The sequence below is a fragment of the Sebastes umbrosus genome, chromosome 24 (genome assembly GCF_015220745.1).
Source record: "Sebastes umbrosus isolate fSebUmb1 chromosome 24, fSebUmb1.pri, whole genome shotgun sequence".
In the NCBI taxonomy this organism is placed as follows: Eukaryota; Metazoa; Chordata; class Actinopteri; order Perciformes; family Sebastidae; genus Sebastes; species Sebastes umbrosus.
In genome coordinates this window covers 8,529,460-8,552,324 of record NC_051292.1, presented here as the reverse complement: position 1 = coordinate 8,552,324, position 22,865 = coordinate 8,529,460, and the positions used below count along the sequence as shown (strand labels likewise).

General features: G+C 33.9%; 1 protein-coding gene and 1 long non-coding RNA gene across 15 annotated transcripts in view; one reads left to right on the top strand and one right to left on the bottom strand.

The window, feature by feature from the left end:
- The window catches only part of LOC119483483 (peripheral plasma membrane protein CASK-like), a 53,825-nt gene extending 40,732 nt beyond the window's left edge, over positions 1–13,093 (top strand). For 6 of the 12 annotated variants that reach the window (XM_037761592.1, XM_037761593.1, XM_037761595.1 and 3 more), the window contains 9 exons: positions 272–307; positions 803–841; positions 1,309–1,505; positions 2,436–2,551; positions 3,588–3,668; positions 8,631–8,711; positions 8,872–9,074; positions 10,060–10,143; positions 11,190–13,093. In XM_037761592.1, coding sequence (XP_037617520.1) covers positions 272–307; positions 803–841; positions 1,309–1,505; positions 2,436–2,551; positions 3,588–3,668; positions 8,631–8,711; positions 8,872–9,074; positions 10,060–10,143; positions 11,190–11,366 — 1,014 coding nt within the window. In that variant the 3' untranslated portion in view covers positions 11,367–13,093. The remainder of the gene's footprint in view (positions 1–271; positions 308–802; positions 842–1,308; positions 1,506–2,435; positions 2,552–3,587; positions 3,669–8,630; positions 8,712–8,871; positions 9,075–10,059; positions 10,144–11,189) is intronic. The other 6 variants (XM_037761599.1, XM_037761601.1, XM_037761603.1 and 3 more) reach the window with 3 other exon arrangements.
- LOC119483486 lies at positions 11–21,781 on the bottom strand. 3 transcript variants are annotated; one of them, XR_005205703.1, is made up of 5 exons: positions 21,646–21,781; positions 20,880–20,987; positions 20,193–20,267; positions 7,101–7,184; positions 11–147 (listed from the first exon to the last, which is right to left on the bottom strand). It is a non-coding gene; the product is annotated as an uncharacterized LOC119483486 (long non-coding RNA). The 3 variants fall into 3 exon arrangements; XR_005205702.1 differs by lacking the exon at positions 11–147 and having other exon boundaries at positions 7,047–7,184; positions 21,646–21,780; XR_005205704.1 differs by lacking the exons at positions 11–147; positions 7,101–7,184 and adding an exon at positions 18,763–18,774 and having other exon boundaries at positions 21,646–21,780.
- Positions 21,782–22,865: the final 1,084 nt, after the last annotated feature.

Here is a 22,865-nt window from a genome sequence, read left to right as displayed (position 1 = left end):
AATAGCAGCAGGCTGGTAAAAAGACAAAAAATTCTAGGGAAAAACAGTAACACCAAATATGAATTCATTACATAAAAGGTTCATACCATCAAATCACTACATCTTGGATTTAAATCTGGATCAGTGTTGTATGTTGTTTCCCGCTACCTGGTGACAATCAAAATAAAAACATACAATTCCATCACAAAAGCATCTTTAGCTGGTTTTATGTTTTTCGTTAGTGTGCGGTCAAATCAAATACTTACACAAAAATTTCTGTCATCCCAACTAGGACCTGCCAGCGACAATCCAGCCCAAAGGCCGCCAGGTGAGATTTCCTAATTCTTTACACCACAACTGCACTCCTTTTAATTCCTCCCTTTGCTTTACAATCTGCTACTGATACGACAAAACTAACACTCGTCCCAACAAGTCCAAATCTGCATGCATGCACTTAAAAGCACTCGTGCGTTCTTCCATTCCCATCACATCTATTATGTTTCCATAGAGTTTTGCTCTTCCAATGTCGGGCCTTAGCTCTACTCTGCTTTGGCCTCCGTCGGACATTGGAAAGGTCTCATACACAGTTGAGCCGATGTTTGATAAGATCACTTGATTTCTGCCATTTTTGTCTGTTTCATGATGTGTTTACGACGCTCTGAGATCACACACATGTACATAAAATGCGGTTCAAACATTATAATATACAAGATTCCGCATCCAAATTTGTATCCCTCATCACACCTCCTTTGTTTATGCCCCCCAACGTTTTCTACTGCATGATATATGTGTAAGTGTGTGTGTGATGCTCTCAACCCCATAGATCTCCAGACCTGCTATCAAGGACAAATTGTCCATCAAGGTAAGACGTCTCTAAGTGGACCCTTCGTAGAAGTAGATCCCAGCTCCTCCCACCCCATCGCAAAGTTCGGTTCTTCATCATAGTGGTGTCTAGATCCCATGCTAGCTATCAAGGCTTCATAACTGGTTCGTGAGTGGACATAAAGGGCAACGACAAAATGTGGATGTATGTGCATAAGCCGTCGATTAAAACGATACGTACGCCGTCCTGCTTTTCATTTCTCTAAATGTTTGTGCCCCTTCCTGCTTCGGCTGACACGCTCTTGATTTCCCCTCTGCTGTCTTTTTATCTTTTAACGACAAGCGTCGGCGTCAGCATTTCTAACTACTTTAACAGTTTCGCAGCCAGTCTCTTTTTATGTGGGCAGCTTGGCCAATCATATTTTTCCCCATATATTCTCGCTGTTCTTTGCCACCCGTGTCAGCACCTAACATTTTTTTTTTTGTCTCACTGTCCCGCCCTTACAGATTTACGTCCGCGCTCAGTTTGAGTACGACCCAGCGAAAGACGACCTCATCCCATGCAAGGAGGCAGGCATTCGCTTCCGGGTGGGCGACATCATTCAGATCATCTCCAAGGACGACCATAACTGGTGGCAGGGGAAGCTGGAGAACACCAAGAACGGCACAGCGGGCCTCATCCCATCACCTGAGCTACAGGAGTGGTGAGTACAACAGTTGACCAACACCAAACTTCTTATCCGTACTATATTTCTGGGTGTATTCACATTCAGTTCCGCAGTCTTAAGAAAGAGAGGAGTGAGCGGAGGGTTACTCAGTTGGTAGCAATCTGCAAACACGCCACTAGATGTTGCCACATCCTAAACAGTCCCTTTAAAACAGCTTTGTATTTTATTTAATTGAGCGGCATTATATAATAATACAGTTCAAGAGCACCACAAACTACAGCCTCCACAATAACCATACAGTTGAATCTACAGTTTCAACAAAAACATGATTTATTGCAGGACTGTTGTGTTAGACAGCGTACTGTACTATGACTAACGAATGACATATTTAATAGCATACTGTACTTTAACTGATATTTTATAGCGCACTACTTTAACGACTGACATATTTTAGACAGCATTAACAAGGTGTACCTAATAAACTGACAACTTAGTCGACTTCCAAACTATCCTGAGCATTAGGACAAGAAGATGTTTATTTTAATACTCTGTGTCGTAGTAAATAGGTTAGTGCTGTCTGTTATTCATTTATTTTAATATAGTTTTTAGGATATTGAAATGACAGAGCGCAGAGAGCAAAATACAAGTTTGTGGCTGTGAAAGCTCTTTACTGTGATTGGCTACTCTTTTCCAACATGTCATAACATTGGCCAAAAAAGCATTGTGAAGCAGACACTCCTGCCAGGATTTGAACCTGGTGCTTCTATCAGAAGTGACAGATGTGTTACCAAATACACCACAGGAGTTCAGGAATAGCTTCACTTGCAAGCTTGTCCTAGTATTGTGTTTATTTTTCATTTTCTGGCTATTCAAGCTTCCTGTCTGAATGTGCATACCCTTCCTTTAGCAGCTATAATAATTACAGACACGGCCATTTAATTTAACAGTACATGTGTTCTTTCTCAGGCGCGTGGCGTGTATAGCGATGGAGAAGACCAAACAGGAACAGCAGGCCAGTTGTACCTGGTTTGGCAAGAAGAAGAAGCAGTACAAAGACAAGTACCTGGCCAAGCACAACGCAGGTAAGCCAACAAACACCGTAGTTTACAAATAGTGTTCAACAGAGCTAAGCTAACCACTACAAGCATTTAATTTGATAGCTCAGCGAGTAGCGCACAAAAGGCTAAACAGTGCAAGTGCCTGTTGCGTTTTCCCTCTGTCAGACCTCTCCTACTCGATTTTGCCTTGTTTTTTCAGTAACTAACCGCGTTGCAATTAACAGCTTTTGATGTTTTACAAGTTGGTGTTTTTTTTTGTTCAATTTGTCTTCTTTTATGGTGTCTTTTTATTAACCCTTCCGCTCCCACCCTTTGTCCATATTTCATGCTGTCTCTTACCCAATGACATGGCTGCATGTAAGTAACTCCAGACAGCTGGCGTCCAGCTTCTGGTTTTCTTCCTCCTCTTTCTGCTGTTAAACCTCTTCCTCTTCCTAATGTCTCCTTGACTGACGGCTGCTCTGTTTGGTTTATTATTAGTAATTCAAATTGACGAGATGCTAATCAGCTTAGAATTGCTCGGCTTGGTTTTACCAAGGTTAGTTAAAATATTATGCTTTCTCAAGGTATTTAACCTTCATTGGGTCTGCTCGGCTCACATTGTGGCCTAGTTTGAATAGCTCTAAATATTAAAAACACATTTGGTTCTATGTTTGATTCAAGCCACATTGTAATCTCTTTAGCATTGCTTGTGTCCCCTATGATTCACTATTAGATTTCTATTCTATTCAGATGTGTGTATTCACACTCAGTTGCCAGTTTATCAGGTATGTCCAGTTTGATTGAGTCCTGCCTTCATGTTTAAACAGTTTTTAGAGAGGTGCTGTTGAATTGTATTCTGTTATACGGAGAAGTCTCCAAAATTACAAATAAGTTGAATAAACACAATATCCTTCATGAAGTAGGATCTATTACGGGGCGGTTTTATCAGACTGTGTAAGGTTTACCTAATAAACTGGCATTTGAGTGTATATTAACCAGCTTTAGAGTCATAGTCAAATTATTTAATTTTTGTCCAAATGATAATGTGCTAAACCAATGTTTCTTCTCTGTTCTACAGTGTTTGACCAACTAGATCTGGTGACGTATGAGGAAGTGGTCAAAGTGCCGTCATTCAAAAGGAAAACATTGGTCTTGCTTGGTGAGTAAACAATTTTATTTGTAAAAATATGTTAATCATTGTAGTACAGTAGTACAGTAAGTTACAGTAGTACAGCTTTTGATGTTTTACAAGTTGGTGTTTTCTTACTGTACTTTTACTTACTGTAAGTACAGTAAGTAAGTACTTACAGTACGTACGTACTTACTTTACTGTACTTTACGTACAGTAAGTAAGTACTTACTTTACTGTACTTACAGTAAGTAAGTACGTACTTACTGTAAGTACGTACTTACTTTACTGTACTTACAGTAAGTAAGTACGTACTTACTGTAAGTACTTACAGTACGTACGTACTTACTTTACTGTACTTTACGTACAGTAAGTAAGTACTTACTTTACTGTACTTACAGTAAGTACTTACTTTACTGTACTTTACGTACAGTAAGTAAGTACTTACTTTACTGTACTTACAGTAAGTAAGTACGTACTTACAGTAAGTAAGTACTTACTTACTGTAAGTAAGTAAGTACTTACTTACTTACAGTAAGTAAGTACTTACAGTAAGTACTTACTTACTGTAAGTACTTACAGTAAGTACTTACAGTAAGTACTTACTTACTGTAAGTACTTACAGTAAGTAAGTACTTACAGTAAGTAAGTACTTACTGTACTTACTTACAGTAAGTAAGTACAGTAAGTACTTACTTACTGTAAGTACTTACAGTAAGTACTTACAGTAAGTACTTACTTACTGTAAGTACTTACAGTAAGTAAGTACTTACAGTAAGTAAGTACTTACTTACTGTAAGTACTTACAGTAAGTAAGTACTTACAGTAAGTAAGTACTTACTGTACTTACTTACAGTAAGTACTTACTGTACTTACTTACTGTAAGTACTTACAGTAAGTACTTACTGTAAGTACCTACTTACTGTAAGTACGTACCTACTTACTGTAAGTACAGTAAAGTAAGTACGTACTTACAGTAAGTAAGTACTTACTGTACTTACTTACAGTAAGTAAGTACTTACAGTAAGTAAGTACTTACTGTACTTACTTACTGTAAGTACTTACTGTAAGTACCTACTTACAGTAAGTACTTACTGTAAGTACCTACTTACTGTAAGTACGTACCTACTTACTGTAAGTACAGTAAAGTAAGTACTTACTTACAGTAAGTAAGTACTTACTTACAGTAAGTACAGTAAGTAAGTACTTACTTACTGTAAGTAAGTACAGTAAGTACGTACTTTACTTACTTACTTACTGTAAGTAAGTACAGTAAGTACGTACTTACTTACTTACTGTACTTACTTACAGTAAGTACAGTAAGTACGTACTTACTTACTTACTGTACTTACTTACTGTAAGTAAGTACAGTAAGTACGTACTTACTTACTTACTTACTGTACTTACTGTAAGTAAGTACAGTAAGTAAGTACTTACTTACTGTAAGTAAGTACAGTAAGTAAGTACTTACTTACTTACTGTACTTAAGTACAGTAAGTACTTACTTACTTACTTACTGTAAGTAAGTACTTACTGTACTTAAGTACAGTAAGTACTTACTTACTTACAGTAAGTACTGTAAGTAAGTACTTACTTACAGTAAGTACTTACTTACTGTACTTACTGTAAGTAAGTACTTACAGTAAGTACTTACAGTAAGTACTTACTTACAGTAAGTACAGTAAGTACTTACTGTAAGTACAGTAAGTACTTACTGTAAGTACTGTAAGTAAGTACTTACTTACTGTAAGTACAGTAAGTACTTACAGTAAGTACAGTAAGTACTTACGTACTTACTGTAAGTAATTACTTACTGTAAGTAAGTACTTACTGTAAGTAAGTACTTACTTACTGTACTTACTGTAAGTAAGTACTTACAGTAAGTAAGTACTTACTGTACTTACTTACAGTAAGTAAGTACTTACTTACAGTAAGTAAGTACTTACTGTACTTACAGTAAGTACAGTAAGTACTTACTGTAAGTACAGTAAGTACTTACAGTAAGTACTTACTGTACTTACTTACAGTAAGTAAGTACTTACTTACAGTAAGTAAGTACTTACTGTACTTACAGTAAGTACAGTAAGTACTTACTGTAAGTACAGTAAGTACTTACTGTAAGTACTGTAAGTAAGTACTTACTGTAAGTACAGTAAGTACTTACTGTAAGTACTGTAAGTAAGTACTTACTTACTGTAAGTACAGTAAGTACTTACAGTAAGTACAGTAAGTACAGTAAGTACTTACTTACTGTACTTACAGTAAGTACTTACTTACTGTAAGTAAGTACTTACAGTAAGTACTTACTTACTGTAAGTACTTACTTACAGTAAGTACAGTAAGTACTTACTTACTGTACTTACTGTAAGTACAGTAAGTACTTACTTACTGTAAGTAAGTACTTACTTACTGTAAGTAAGTAAGTACTTACTGTACTTACAGTAAGTACAGTAAGTAAGTACTTACTTACAGTAAGTAAGTACTTACTGTACTTACAGTAAGTACAGTAAGTACTTACTTACTTACAGTAAGTAAGTACTTACTTACAGTAAGTAAGTACTTACTGTACTTACAGTAAGTACAGTAAGTACTTACTTACTGTACTTACTGTAAGTACTTACTTACAGTAAGTAAGTACTTACTGTAAGTACAGTAAGTAAGTACTTACTGTAAGTAAGTACTTACTGTACTTACAGTAAGTAAGTACTTACTGTAAGTACTTACTTACAGTAAGTAAGTACTTACTGTAAGTACAGTAAGTAAGTACTTACTGTAAGTAAGTACTTACTGTACTTACAGTAAGTACTTACTTACTGTAAGTAAGTACAGTAAGTACTTACTTACTGTAAGTAAGTACAGTAAGTACTTACTATACTTACTGTAAGTACTTACTGTACTTACAGTAAGTACAGTAAATTAAGTACAGTAAGTTAAGTACAGTAAGTTAAGTACAGTAAGTTACAGTACAGTAGGTAAGGTACAGTAAGTAAGTACAGTACAGTACGTACAGTAAGTTTAAGTACAGTAGGTAAAGTACAGTAAGGTACAGTAATTAAAGTACAGTAAATTAAGTACTTACTGTAAGTACAGTAAGGTACAGTAAGTTAAAGTACAGTCAGTAAGTTACAGTACAGTAGGTAAGGTACAGTAAGTAAGTACAGTACAGTAAAGTTAGTACAGTACAGTAGTACAGTAAGTGCAGTACAGTAAGTTAAAGTACAGTAAGCGGTAGTACATGTCAGTTAAAGTACAGTAAGCTACAGTACAGTAAGCGGTAGTACATGTCAGTTTAAGTTACAGTACAGTAAGCTACAGTACATGTCAGTTAAAGTACAGTAAACTGTTATACATGTCAGTCAAGGTACAGTAAGCTGTAATACATGTCAGTCGTTAAAGTACAGTAAGCGGTGTCATTTAAAGTACAGTACGCTATAAAATAAGCAAGAAAATGTTTGACTGTACCTCGGTCATGCGGGGGGTGACAGTGGGAGCTGCGATGAAGACAACATAGGGAGCAAAATTAGCTGTCCTGAGGATCTTTACTGCCTGTTGAGAGAGAAAGAGAGACATTTTGATTTTAATTTTGTAGTTCTTCCACTTAAATTGCCCAACAAAGTGAATGCTAATGTTACAGTAAAAAAAGAGTACAGTATGTTGTAAAATATGTAGAAGTACAGTACGCTATAAAATATGTCAGTTGTTAAAGTCAGAGTACAGTATGCCGTAAAATGTGTCCATTATTTAAGTTAGAGTACAATACACTAAAAATATGCCCGCCGTTAAAGTCAATACAGTATGCCATAAAATATGTCAGTTGTCAGAGCTCGGTACGCTATAAAATATGTCAGAGTACAGTACTCCGTAAAATAAAATAGTATAGTATGCAGAGATGATATGTGGATGGTGGTGGCAGACTGGCTACAATACACCACATCAAATACAGCATTATAGAAAGCAGAGCATCTGTAGTCATGACTGAATTGAAAATCATACCGTAACATCGCCCAAGCCCAACAGTATGCCATTAAAACATAATAGTCATAGTATAGTAAGCCATAAATACCATACCTCAGGTTAGCTAGCTCTACTACCAATTTAAAATCTCTTTTAAAAACCCATTTTTATAAAAAGGCTTTTTCTAACTCCGTAAGGCAACAGCTTGGTGCACCTTTTCCCACACCTTATATTGTCCTCTTTTGGCTTATGTGTAGTAACTTATTGTTTTGATACCACTGGTTACGGGTTTTAGTTTTCTCTATTTGGTCTTTATGTTTTGTTCTTTTATTGTTGTTTTTATTTTGTCTGCATTTCATTGTATCCGTGCAAGCACTTTGAAACTATGTTTAGAAAGGTGCTATACAAATAAAGATTATTATATAAAAAAGAACCCCAGAACACAAGACTGAACTAACATCAGACATAGCATCAACTGGGAATGGGTCAAAGTCTTCAACCAGGAGTCAGGAAGGCCATTCACATCAGACACCAAAGATCACCCTTGATCAGAGACAGGGGTTATGATCTCCCCTAAAAAATGAACACCTGTTATCACTCGACAACTGAGCAAAACCGTTTGCTTAAGAACCATTTACTTTTTAATACTGACCGGCAACATAAACAGCATTAACCGAAACACTGCGAGCATCTCTGGCAAAATGGATTAAAAGTGTTGATCGACCTTAAATTAATAATTTTTAATTTTAAAATTTTAAAAATTAAAAAATTAATAATTTTTAATTTTAAAATTTTAAAAATTTAAAAATTAATAATTTTTAATTTTAAAATTTAAAAAATTAAAAAATTAATAATTTTTAATTTAAAAATTTTTAATTTTTTAAAAAAATTTTAATTTTTAATTTTTAACAATAATTAATTAATTGTTTTTAAAATTTTTAAATTTTTAATTTTTTAAAAAATTTTTAATTTTTAATTTTTAACAATAATTAATTAATTGTTGCTTAAATTAATTGTTTGCTGTCTCTTTTCATTCAGGTGCACATGGAGTTGGCAGGAGGCACATCAAGAACACACTCATAACCAAACATCCTGACCGCTTCGCCTACCCTATCCCTCGTAAGAACAGGCACACTAACATAAAAACTACACAAGATAACAAAACAGCTACACGTCTAAACACTGCCAAAACAAATAGAGACGTCAACAAATCTGATTTAAAGTGTCAATTGTAGATTCAACGCATCTTTATCTGTCCTCCGTCCGTCTCTCTGCTCAGACACGACTCGGCCTCCTAAGAAGGACGAGGAGAACGGAAAGAACTACTACTTTGTGTCTCACGACCAGATGATGCAGGACATCAGCAACAACGACTACCTGGAGTACGGCAGCCACGAGGACGCCATGTATGGAACCAGGCTGGAGACTATCAGGCAGATCCATGCACAGGGCATGATCTCCATCCTGGATGTTGAGCCCCAGGTATCAAAAGGCCCTTCTCCGTAAAAATCATGACGGCAGTCTGACTAGTTTTGTCACATTTGTGCACTCGAGGGCATGAAATACTGTGAACCAGAGAATTTAAAGTGGAGAAAATATCATAAAGATCAACTGCAAATACATTTTTAAAATCCATCACTCACGCCTTCATTGATATCTACCACTACAGTCATAAGAAAAAGGGCTTTTTTGCTCATCATGTACCAGAGGTTAAATATCGTGCAAGCATTGCAGCATTATGGATATGTAACAGTTTGGTCATGTCTAAGTAACACAGATACGGTTGCAAAAGAAAATAAACGTAGAGAGTGCTACTTTATTCTGAAGACATACCACAACTACCGTCAAAGTAAACACAAGAGACATTATCAGCCTAATGTTACCTCTGTTCTCCTTCAACCAACGTCACAGGCGAGAGTACTGCACCATGGTGGCGCTTTTGCCATGAAAGCTGCACGAAATATAAAACAAAGCTGCTTTTTTTCTTTAAATTTACATTTTTCATGTTTGTTATATAATTGTTCATTACAGTGGAAATCCATTTAGTGAACCAGGTTGATTGATTCACTTTAATTGCAATAAATGGGTCAAAAGGATGCCAAAATAACTACATAATGATGCCAATTTGTAAAAAGTCTGAATTCGTGCTTGGTCAGGTCTGTCCGCAAGACGACAAGAAAAAAACTTTTAAAATGCTTGTTTTCTAAATGGAGTTTGGATCGATTAGTGCCGCGCAAAAAGTTTGCTTCGCGTTTGGTGTGAATTAAGGCGCTGGCACGCATGCAAAACATTTTATTGCATCCATTTATTTTTTTTGTCAAAGTGGCCTCAAGTTACCTCTTGTTGAAACGCTTAATTCCTATTTTACTTTATTAGTTTTACCAACATTTGCATACACTTTGTTGGGCAATTTGGGGGGAAGAACTACAGAATTCAAATCAAAATGTCTCTCTCTTTCTCTCATCAGGCACTAAAGATCCTCAGGACAGCTGATTTTGCTCCCTATGTTGTCTTCATCGCAGCTCCCACTGTCACCCCAGGCATGACTGAGGTACAGTCGCAAATACTTTCTTGCTTCCTCTCTCACTCACGCTAGTTGTTCAAATTTATTTGCACATACTAACGCATTCATTTCATCTAAATATTTAATAATTTCCTAACTTGCACTGTGTGAAAACCGCCTTAATTTCTGTCGTCCCTTTTTGCTTTGCCTAATGTTTCTTTCGGTGCACGTGTCCTGTATGCTTTAAGCGTGTTTGTATTTTCTTTGGCATGCTTATTTTCATTTTCACTCAAGATTCCAAAGTGGTGCAAGAAGCTGCCTGTAAGTACTGGTTAAATGGTGTGAGTTCAGCTTGTTTAGGGCCTCTGTGTTTGTGTAGTACTAGTAGTCGTCTAGCTGTGTCCTCTTTTATTCCTCTAATAATCCTCTTAATTGTGTGTTTTCTCAGTGGTGCATCTTCATTTTTGATACAACTTAATTTATCTGGCCCAACCAACCCTACCTCTCCTCCCTGTATTATGCATAATTTTGGGGAATTATTTACCTAATTATTACCTGATCAATATTGTGATTTAGATTGCAGTTATTTTCCAAAAAAATTCACGCATTGTTGGTCTACGTAGTGTTAAACGAGATAAATTTGATCCAAGCGCTATCGCAAGTTACAGTATGTTGTTTATGCATTGTAGCTACTTTCCTAACAAAATAGCTCACTTTAAATATATTATTAATTAGTATACAACATTTTGAATGGCATACTATTCTTTTTTTTATTATGTTTTTCATGGTATACTGTGACTTTTTTCGACATACTATGTTAGGACTTTTTTTCTACATATACTCTGACTATTTTTTTAACGCAACACGCTGCAAATGACGCAAGTTTGTAAGATATAAAACGCAGCTTTTTCCATTACAAAATTACACTACAAACGTTACTTTAATTTAAAACACTCATCCCTAATTCTAAATATGCATGAATTAAAGTACACGCATATGGAACTAGATCATAAATGAAGCCTTGAAGCACATCGCACATTACAACCGTACAGCAAAACCAGTAATTAAACTCTCTTTCTCAATCGCACCCTCAGGATGACTCTCTTCAGCGGCTCCAGAAGGAATCAGAGATGCTGCAGGGGACCTACGCTCACTACTTTGACCAGACCATCATCAACAATGAGATCGACGACACCATCCGACTGCTGGAGGAGGCCGTCGACCTGGTGTCCACCACCTCTCAGTGGGTTCCCGTCTCCTGGGTCTACTGACATACACTCAACGGCAACGACCTCGCTCGCCCTGAACGATCCAGCTCTGATCTAACGCGGATGCTAAACTTGGGTAGATCCCCCCCTTGAATCACGTCTCTCGTCGGAATCACACATTTCTGTAGATAAACTGTTGTTGAAAAAGAGGGAAATGAAGAAACTAATGACTCGCTACAGAGACTTCATCCTGCCCCTACCCCCTTTTTCTCAACAGCCTCAAAGGCATATTGTTGTGTACATATATACATATATATATAAATGATAAAAAACTAAGTGAATACGGTTCTGTCCTAGTTGAAGGGTGGGGAACAGAGGGGCAGTGTGGTAGATATTTTGTACTTTTCTTTTGTAATTGATGGATGGGTGGTAATAATGGAAAGGCAATAGCGAGCATGACCATAAAGCAGTCTTATGTGGGTGCCTGTGTGTGTGTTGACCTCTTAAGGCACTTCTTGTGGTACTCTGTATCCCCCTCTCCAACATCCCCTAATCTCCTCGGCCCCTGTGACAAACAAGCCGAACTTTAAAGCACATTAGAAGCTGCTGTAGTGGCGACAAGTAACTCCCTCGGCTCCAAATGCAAGTTTGAGTGAAGCAGAAAGCACAGGAAACTTGGCAGTTTCTTTTTCCCACCCCCCCAGCCCTTTATTTATTTCACTGGCCCTCTGTGCCTGTCAGTTTGTTGAAGGAGCACACTGCATCCCTCTACGCTGTTTCTCCGTGTGTTGCTGTAGCCTATTGTACCATGCTTCCCTTCCAAACCTCCGACAGTCTTTGTTTACATCTCAGTTTGCACAAAAATGGACAATGAAGAAGACGTGGACCGCATCTCGTCACCTCACAGTTTATATTTCGTCTTGCCTACTCTTTCTGGCTGTCAAAGCCCCTCTTCCCTCCATACATGAAATGCTAATCAGCGGTAAATGGACCTGGAATATCGTTCTTGGGGCACGACCAGCTATCAAAAAGCACCTGCATTAACCACTAACCACGGCTCCTGAACTGGAAGACAAAAAAAACGTAAAGGAGAAAATATAAACTGCCTTATCAGAGCCTTGGGGAAGAAGTCAGTAACACCTATGCACACCCCTGGTGTCTGCCAGGCAGACCGCCACGACAAACATTTTCTTCTTCAACTAGTGAGCCATGCTTGTTAAAATTAAAGTGTTCATAGGAATGTCTGTGGAAGGGAAGGGCCTCATGTAGGTGGGATAAATCCAATCCTAGAGCCACCATTTTGGAACTGTTAACTGTCGTCTTTAAAAATATAAAGGAGTATTCTTGTTTTGAGGGAGAGAAAATAACTCTAAATTTTGTGTGTAAATGTTTCAATGGTGCGTACGTCATACGAGTGAATTATCAAGAGCCAGTGTATATTAACCCTTAAAAGAAGCTCAGTATGTGACATAACCTTATCATGCTTTACCAGAAGTGGCACAACACCGCCCCACCTACAGTAACCTCGGTATGTAGGCACATCAGTTGAAGGGCAAAAGATGATTTAAAGAAGAAAAAAAAAAAATCAATACTTTCCACTGTGAGATGCGGTTGCTGTTGCTCCACTTCAAGTAAAGTGTTTTCATTTCAAGTCCTGTGTAAATTACCTCTGCAAATGACAAAAGCAGCTCTTCTGTATGAAATGTGTTTCTTTTTTGTTATTTCATTTTTAAAAAAATATATTTCCTTTTACGTGTTTAAAGTAAACGGCCTCGGCTTCCTTCTTATTCTTTTCTGATGTCTGTTCTCAATTATTCTGTAGTATTTTCCATATTCAGTCTCAACACACTGCCTTTTAAAAGACTGCAAAACTTCTGGATATTGTCTCATTACTCTTATTGTAACAAGTGAGGATTTTGTCTATTGAATTTCTCAACGATCCGATTTTAATGAGACGCTCCCACAGACACACCTATGTAAATCTACTCTATATTCAATGTCATGCCCACAAGGAAAGCGTAATGAAGGATAAAAATCACTTTCTTCTCATGAATAACACAATATTGCATTGTTTGCTGTAGTCATAATTCCACTTTCTACACCAGCCCCATTCTTTGAAAACTCATTGATATCCTCATGCAAAAAAAAAAGGCTCATTTCAAACAGCTGCCAGGCCCTGGTTAAGTAATACAGAAACAACTAGGCTAATGAACCAATTTCTTTCTTTTTGTTTTATTTGAAGCAGTTTTCAAGGAGAGACAAGTGTCATTAAAAGAGGATTGCGAAGCGTCAGTGGGATCTGTTCAGGGGTAACTGGTTGAATCCAAGACCTGTACTGCCGGTGATTGATAAGTAATGCAATGACTCAAAAATTCATATGGTAATTATGATAATTTCACACAAATGTCCTAATAGGAAAAAAATTATAAAGTGGTGACATTTTGGACAAACATGGATGTAAACTGCAACTTGAGTCTTTTGCGGAGCTATACAACCGTGAGGCGGAAATTCCAAATTTTTCTCTGACTTTATAAAAAAGTTTTCGACATACTATACTATGACTTTTATTTATTTTTTCGACATACTATGCTATGACTTATTTTTCAACATACTAAATACATTTTTTTTAATTTTTCGACGTATACTATCTGAATTTTTTTTAACTTTTCTACATACTATACTATGACTTTATAAAAAAAAATGTTGACATACTATGACGTTTTTTTTATTTTTCGACATACTACACTATGACTTCTATTCATTTTTTCGACATACTATACTATGACTTATTTTTCAACATACTATATACATTTTTTTGACGTATACTATATGAATTTTTTTTAACTTTTCTACATACTATGACTTTATTAAAAAAAATGTCGACATACTATACTATGACGTTTTTTTTATTTTTCAACATACTACACTATGACTTCTATTAATTTTTTCGACATACTAAACGATGACGTTTTTTTTCGACATACTATACTATGACTTATTTTTCAACATACTAAATACATTTTTTTTTAATTTTTCGACGTATACTATATGAATTTTTTTTAACTTTTCTACGACTTTATAAAAAAAATGTCGACATACTATGACGTTTTTTTTTTTATTTTTCGACATACTATGACTTATTTTTCAACATACTATACATTTTTTTTAATTTTTTCGACATATACTATATGAATTTTTTTTTAACTTTTCTACATACATCTATGACTTTATAAAAAAAAATGTCGACATACTATACTATGACGTTTTTTTTATTTTTCAACATACTACACTATGACTTCTATTCATTTTTTCGACATACTAAACTATGACTTATTTTTCAACATACTAAATACATTTTTTTTTATTTTTCGACATATACTATATGAATTTTTTTTAACTTTTCTACATACTATACTATGACTTTATAAAAAATGTCGACATACTATGACGTTTTTTTTTATTTTTCGACATACTACACTGAATTTTATTTATTTTTTCGACATACTATACTATGACTTATTTTTCAACATACTATATAATTTTTTTTTAATTTTTTCGACGTATACTATATGAATTTTTTTTTACTTTTCTACATACATCTATGACTTTATAAAAAAAAATGTCGACATACTATACTATGACGTTTTTTTTATTTTTCAACATACTACACTATGACTTCTATTCATTTTTTCGACATACTAAACACATTTTTTTTTATTTTTCGACATATACTATATGAATTTTTTTTAACTTTTCTACATACTACACTATGAATTTTATTTATTTTTTCGACATACTATACTATGACTTATTTTTCAACATACTATATACATTTTTTTTTATTTTTCGACGTATACTATATGAATTTTTTTTTACTTTTCTACATACATCTATGACTTTATAAAAAAAATGTCGACATACTATACTATGACGTTTTTTTATTTTTCAACATACTACACTATGACTTCTATTCATTTTTTCGACTTACTAAACGATGACGTTTTTTTTCGACATACTATACTATGACTTATTTTTCAACATACTATATACATTTTTTTTAATTTTTCGACGTATACTATATGAATTTTTTTTAACTTTTCTACATACTATACTATGACTTTATAAAAAAAAGTCGACATACTATGACGTTTTTTTATTTTTCGACATACTACACTATGAATTTTATTTATTTTTTCGACATACTATACTATGACTTATTTTTCAACATACTATATAATTTTTTTTTATTTTTTCGACGTATACTATATGAATTTTTTTTAACTTTTCTACATACATCTATGACTTTATAAAAAAAAATGTCGATATACTATACTATGACGTTTTTTTTATTTTTCAACATACTACACTATGACTTCTATTCATTTTTTCAACATACTAAACTATGACTTATTTTTCAACATACTAAATACATTTTTTTTTATTTTTCGACATATACTATATGAATTTTTTTTAACTTTTCTACATACTACACTATGAATTTTATTTATTTTTTCGACATACTATACTATGACTTATTTTTCAACATACTATATACATTTTTTTAAATTTTTCGACGTATACTATATGAATTTTTTTTAACTTTTCTACATACTATACTATGACTTTATAAAAAAAATGTCGACATACTATGACGTTTTTTTTATTTTTCGACATACTACACTATGAATTTTATTTATTTTTTCGACATACTATACTATGACTTATTTTTCAACATACTATATAATTTTTTTTTATTTTTTCGACGTATACTATATGAATTTTTTTTAACTTTTCTACATACATCTATGACTTTATAAAAAAAAAATGTCGACATACTATATTATGACGTTTTTTTTATTTTTCAACATACTACACTATGACTTCTATTCATTTTTTCGACTTACTAAACGATGACGTTTTTTTTCGACATACTATACTATGACTTATTTTTCAACATACTATATACATTTTTTTTAACTTTTCTACATACTATACTATGACTTTATAAAAAAAATGTCGACATACTATGACGTTTTTTTATTTTTCGACATACTACACTATGAATTTTATTTATTTTTTCGACATACTATACTATGACTTATTTTTCAACATACTATATAATTTTTTTTTTATTTTTTCGACGTATACTATATGAATTTTTTTTTACTTTTCTACATACATCTATGACTTTATAAAAAAAAATGTCGACATACTATACTATGACGTTTTTTTTATTTTTCAACATACTACACTATGACTTCTATTAATTTTTTCGACATACTAAACTATGACTTATTTTTCAACATACTAAATACATTTTTTTTTATTTTTCGACATATACTATATGAATTTTTTTTAACTTTTCTACATACTACACTATGAATTTTATTTATTTTTTCGACATACTATACTATGACTTATTTTTCAACATACTATATACATTTTTTTTAATTTTTCGACGTATACTATATGAATTTTTTTTAACTTTTCTACATACTATACTATGACTTTATAAAAAAAATGTCGACATACTATGACGTTTTTTTTATTTTTCGACATACTACACTATGAATTTTATTTATTTTTTCGACATACTATACTATGACTTATTTTTCAACATACTATATAATTTTTTTTAACTTTTCTACATACATCTATGACTTTATAAAAAAAAATGTCGACATACTATACTATGACGTTTTTTTTATTTTTCAACATACTACACTATGACTTCTATTCATTTTTTCGACTTACTAAACGATGACGTTTTTTTTCGACATACTATACTATGACTTATTTTTCAACATACTAAATACATTTTTTTTTATTTTTCGACGTATACTATATGAATTTTTTTTAACTTTTCTACATACTATACTATGACTTTATAAAAAAAATTTTCTACATACTATGACGTTTTTTTTTATTTTTCGACATACTACACTATGAATTTTATTTATTTTTTCGACATACTATACTATGACTTATTTTTCAACATACTATATACATTTTTTTTAATTTTTTCGACGTATACTATATGAATTTTTTTTAACTTTTCTACATACTATACTATGACTTTATAAAAAAAAATGTCGACATACTATACTATGACGTTTTTTTTATTTTTCAACATACTACACTATGACTTCTATTCATTTTTTCGACATACTAAACGATGACGTTTTTTTTCAACATACTATACTATGACTTATTTTTCAACATACTAAATACATTTTTTTTTATTTTTCGACGTATACTATATGAATTTTTTTTTACTTTTCTACATACTATACTATGACTTTATAAAAAAAAATGTCGACATACTATGACGTTTTTTTTATTTTTCGACATACTACACTATGAATTTTATTCATTTTTTCGACATACTAAACGATGAATTTTATTTATTTTTTCGACATACTATACTATGAATTTTTTGATTTTCCGACATACTACACTATGACTTCTATTCATTTTTTTGACATACTATATACTATGACCTTTTTTTCGACATACTATAATGTGACTTTTTTTTCTACACACTATACTGACTTTTTAAAAAAAATGTTGACAAACTATACTATGAAATTTTTTTTTATATACTATACTAGGCCTGAGGGAAGACCCCCAAAAGTGCTTTAGTTTTCGAGATACCCTTTCCGGAGGTAGAACAAAGGGGTAAGATAAGATGAGCACCTTGATGTTTCCAACTCCAATGATACATAGGGTTACATGTTGTTTTGCCACCATGGCCTTCTGCCTGGTGGCTTGATTAAACGTAATTCTGTATGACATGAGACATATTGTATAAAGCTGAGCGAATGTAAATAAGTTACCTTTAAGTTTTATGCATGTCTGTGTCATGCAGACATGTCTTCTGACGCCCGATTTGTATTATAGTAAACATATTCAAGTAAGGGCAGCTGAGGCTCATCAACTTTGTTCTATTATTCATCAAAGTGAGGATTGACCAGAAGTACAGAAGTTTTCCAAATCAGTTACTAAGTGAAATGTATGCGATATTAAGTCTAAGACATATATAATATACATTATATAATATATATTATATAATATATTATATATATTATATTATATATATATATATTATATAATATATTATATATATATTATATTATATATATATATATATAATATAATATATATTATATATATAGTAGGCCATAAAAATGTCAGAAAAAGTCATAATAGGCTATGGTATGCCACAAAAGAATAGTAATCCATGAAAAATGTCAGAAAAAGGGCTGGCTGTTCGCAGAGCGCTGCATCGAAGCATGTTCATGGAAAGTTGACTGGAAGGGAAAAGTGTGGTAGGAAAAGGTGCACAAGCAACAGGGATGACCGCAGCCTTGAGAAGACTGTCAAGCAAAGCTGATTCAAGAACTTGGGAGAGCATTACAAGGAGTGGACTGAGGTTGGAGTCAGTGCATCAAGAGCCAGCACTCACAGACGTCTTCAAGTATTCAAGTATTGAGTGAATAAATGCACATACTTTTCAGAAGTTGGACATTTCTGTATTGTAAATCCTTTTTTTGATTTATCTTATGAAATATTCTAATATTTTGAGATACCTTTTTCTTTCTTTTTTGAGCTGTAGGCTGTAATTATCGAAATTAAAATGAAAAAATGCTTGAAACATTTTAGTTTATGTGTAATGAGTCTATAATATATTACATTTTCAATTTCTTAAATAACTGACGAAGAATATTGAACTTTTTCACGATATTCTAATTTTTTGAGCTGCACCTGTATACAGCTATGATACAACTTGTAGAGCTTGCTGAAGAACTAGGACAGCACCACATCCTTGTGACTGCAGACCTTGCAATCTATAGCAAAGCACAACAGATCTTGTGGAGCAAACCACCCTCTTTACAAGAGAAGATATCAATGAGACTAGGAGGAATGCACATTACCATGGCTTACCTGGCAAGCATCGGCAAGATCTATAGTGACGGCGGCCTCTTTGACATACTAACTGAGTCAGATGTGTATGCTGAGGGAACAGCTTGACAAATGCTTCAAGGCAAACAACTGGCAAGAGGCCTCTCAAAATACCAAACAATCCAACAACCTAATATTAATCCTATTTCAAATAAAGGGATATACAAAATATTAGGGAACACCTTCCCAGTACAGTTCAACAGCACCAGGAAGGAGGCCATGGTGGCAAAACAACGTGTAATTATGTATCACTGGAGTTGGAAACATCACCAAGGCGCTCATCTTATCTTACAACCCGGACACCCAAATCCTCAGGTGTGAAGGCCTCTCAAAATACCAAACAATCTAACAACCTAATATTAATCCTATTTCAAATAAATGCATAGACAAAATATTAGGAACACCTTCACAGTACAGTTCAACAGCACCACAAATTAATAATTTCCTCCAAAATGACCATGAAAATAAATCAACACCTCTCTCAGACAGATTCAGTAATAACAGAACATTATATTCCTCATGAAGGTTAGATTTATTGCAGGGCTTTTGTTTTATACTGCATTCGTTTATTTTCGACATTACTCTACTATGACTTATTTTCCAACATACCATACCATGACTTATTTTTCCAACATACCATACTATGACTTATTTTCCAACATACCATACCATGACTTATTTTTTCAACATACCATACTATGACTTATTTTCCAACATACCATACCATGACTTATTTTTTCAACATACCATACTATGACTTATTTTTTCAACATACTATACTATGACTTTTTTTCGACATACTATTACATGACTTTTTTTTTTTACATACTATATATTATGACTGCATTAGTGTATCTAGGTGTGCCTTATAAATCCGCGAGTGTATATTAAAAAAACGTAAATACACAAGTTTGAATGTGAACTTACCCATGGATGGCCAATGATAGAGGGCTGCAGCTGGTGGACCCTCAAGTAGAACTTTGCTTCTGGGACCAACAAGGGCTGCAATAAGAAGGAGGAGTTTAGAGGTGAACAACTTACTTGCTTGGCATTTTGTGTAGGATACATCAGCGTAAAAATGCGCTAATAACAGTGTTTCCTAAAGAATGTTTGGTTATATATTATGTTAATTTAACTTTAAAAGGTCCCATATTGTAAAATGTGAGATTTTCACATCTTTTATATTATAAAATCAGGTTTAAGTGCTATATAAATACTGTTAAACTATCAAAACGCTCATGATAAGGATCTCCTTAAGATACACACAGCTCGTGTTCAGAAATTGTGCGTTTGAAACAATGGTCTAAATATTGTACATTTGTGACGTCACAAATGTACAATATTTAGACCATCACGAACACGGTTTTAAACATAAATGTGTCCCAGTTTATTTCCTGTTGCAGTGGATGTGAATGACATCAGCTGACAGGAAGTAAACATGGACCCAAACTGTTGCCTAGCAAACACAATTCTGTTGAAATGCACTAAAACGGAGCGCTTGAGACAGAAGGATGAATACAGGCATATTCAGGCTGACAGTATGAGAAAAATACAATTTTTGTTTTGTTAACATTACAAGACATCTCAATAAATAAGAATAAGAAGAGACATTACCAGGGGACGCAGAGTCTAACGGCGCCCTCCTCGCTGTAAGAGGATGGCAGGGTCAGATCAGGGGTCTCTTAGCAACCTGTGGTTCCAGAGCTCCTCTCCAGTGGCTCCCTGTGGATTTATAAACATGGAAATGAATAACTGTTTTTTGTTTACATTTTCATTTTTATTTATCATTGTTGTAGGACCCCTGTCCCAGAGCATTAATCAAACCCATATAATGTAATTAAATCGTCCTGCTACTGATATAGACCTTTTAATATTTGCTAAACTAACAACCAGCATCCCCAACCAACATCTCCTGGACCTGGCGGTTGGTCCTTCAACGGTTACTTGCAGTTTAACCGTTAGCTGGCAATTTAAACCGTTAGCTGTCAGTTTAACAGTTATCTAGCAGTTTAAACCGTTAGCTAACAGTTAAAACCGTTAGCTAGCAGTTTAACCGTTAGCTGGCAGTTAAAACCGTTAGCTTGCAGTTAAAACCGTTAGCTGTCAGTTTAACAGTTATCTGGCAGTTAAAACCGTTAACTTGCAGTTTAACCGTTAGCTAGCAGTTAAAACCGTTAACTTGCAGTTTAACCGTTAGCTAGCAGTTAAAACCGTTAGCTGGCAGTTTAAACGTTAGCTAGCTAATGTTTGAGGCGGCCTATGTATCGGTAAACGACCGGAATACGGCGCCTACCTACTTAACTTAACAGCCACAGTAGCTTGGCAACATATCCAAAGCACGACGGACTGAGTAAAGTTTCAATTCAATAGTCAAACTCACCTTTAGGACGGTGTTTTCCTCTGGAGGAGTTCAGGTGAACATGGCGGCCTGTGAGAGTGAATCCAGAGCGTGGAGGAAGAACCCTGCAGGTCGGTGTGGGAAACCCCGTTCACTCCGCGGAGCAACCGCACGGACCTTGACCTGGAACCTTACCTGGTGACAAATGACGACGTCATTTGCCCTAGGAAGAATAACAAGATACTGCAATATAAATGTATATACAGTCTAGCTACTAAATGTTTAAACGTACGACAGAGTATTGACATTGAGGAAAAAAAAAATCGGAGATTTCGAGAATAAAGTCGTAATATTACGAGAATAAAGTTGTAAAATTACGAAAATAAAGTCTTAATATTACGAGAATAAAGTCATTAATTTAGGAGAAATAAAAGACGTAATATTACGAGAATAAAGTCAAAACTTTAAGAGAAAAAAGTCGTAAAATTACGAGAATAAAGTCGTAACTTTACGATAAAAAAGTCGTAATATTCAGAGAAAAAAAGTTGTAACATTAAAAGAATAAAGTCGCAAATTTAGGAGAATAAAATCGTAATATTACGAGAATAAAGTCATAATATTACGAGAATAAAGTCATAAATTAAGGAGAAAAAAGTCGTAATATAACGAGAATAAAGTCATAACTTTACAAGAAAAAAGTCGTAATATTACGAGAATAAAAGTCATACATTTAGGAGAAAAAAAAGTCGTAATATTACAAGAATAAAGTCTTTGCTTTACGAGAAAAAAGTCGTAATATTACGAGAATAAAGTAGTAACTTTACAAGAAAAAAGTGGTAATATGAGAATAAAGTCATAACTTTACAAAAAAAAAGTGGTAATATTAGGAAAACATATTACCAGCAACCAACAAAACGGGCGTGAGGACAATGCAGTTTCTTGCACAATCTTTTCAAGGTCCTGATACTTATGATAATGTGGTGCTGATGTGCCAAAAGATGAAGTATTTCCTTATTTGTGAAACCTAAACTAAAGTATAACATCACAGGATGCTCCACATTCCTCATTTTCACACTATTTCCCCTCTAAAATAACATGTAAGACTTATAACTTTATTCTCATAATATTACGACTTTTTTTTCTCGTAAAATTACGACTTTATTCTCATAAGGTTATGACTTTATTCTTGAAATCTCAGACCTTTTTTTTTCTCAATATGGCCCCAATACTACGTCGTAAAAACGGCCACTTTATACTTTTTA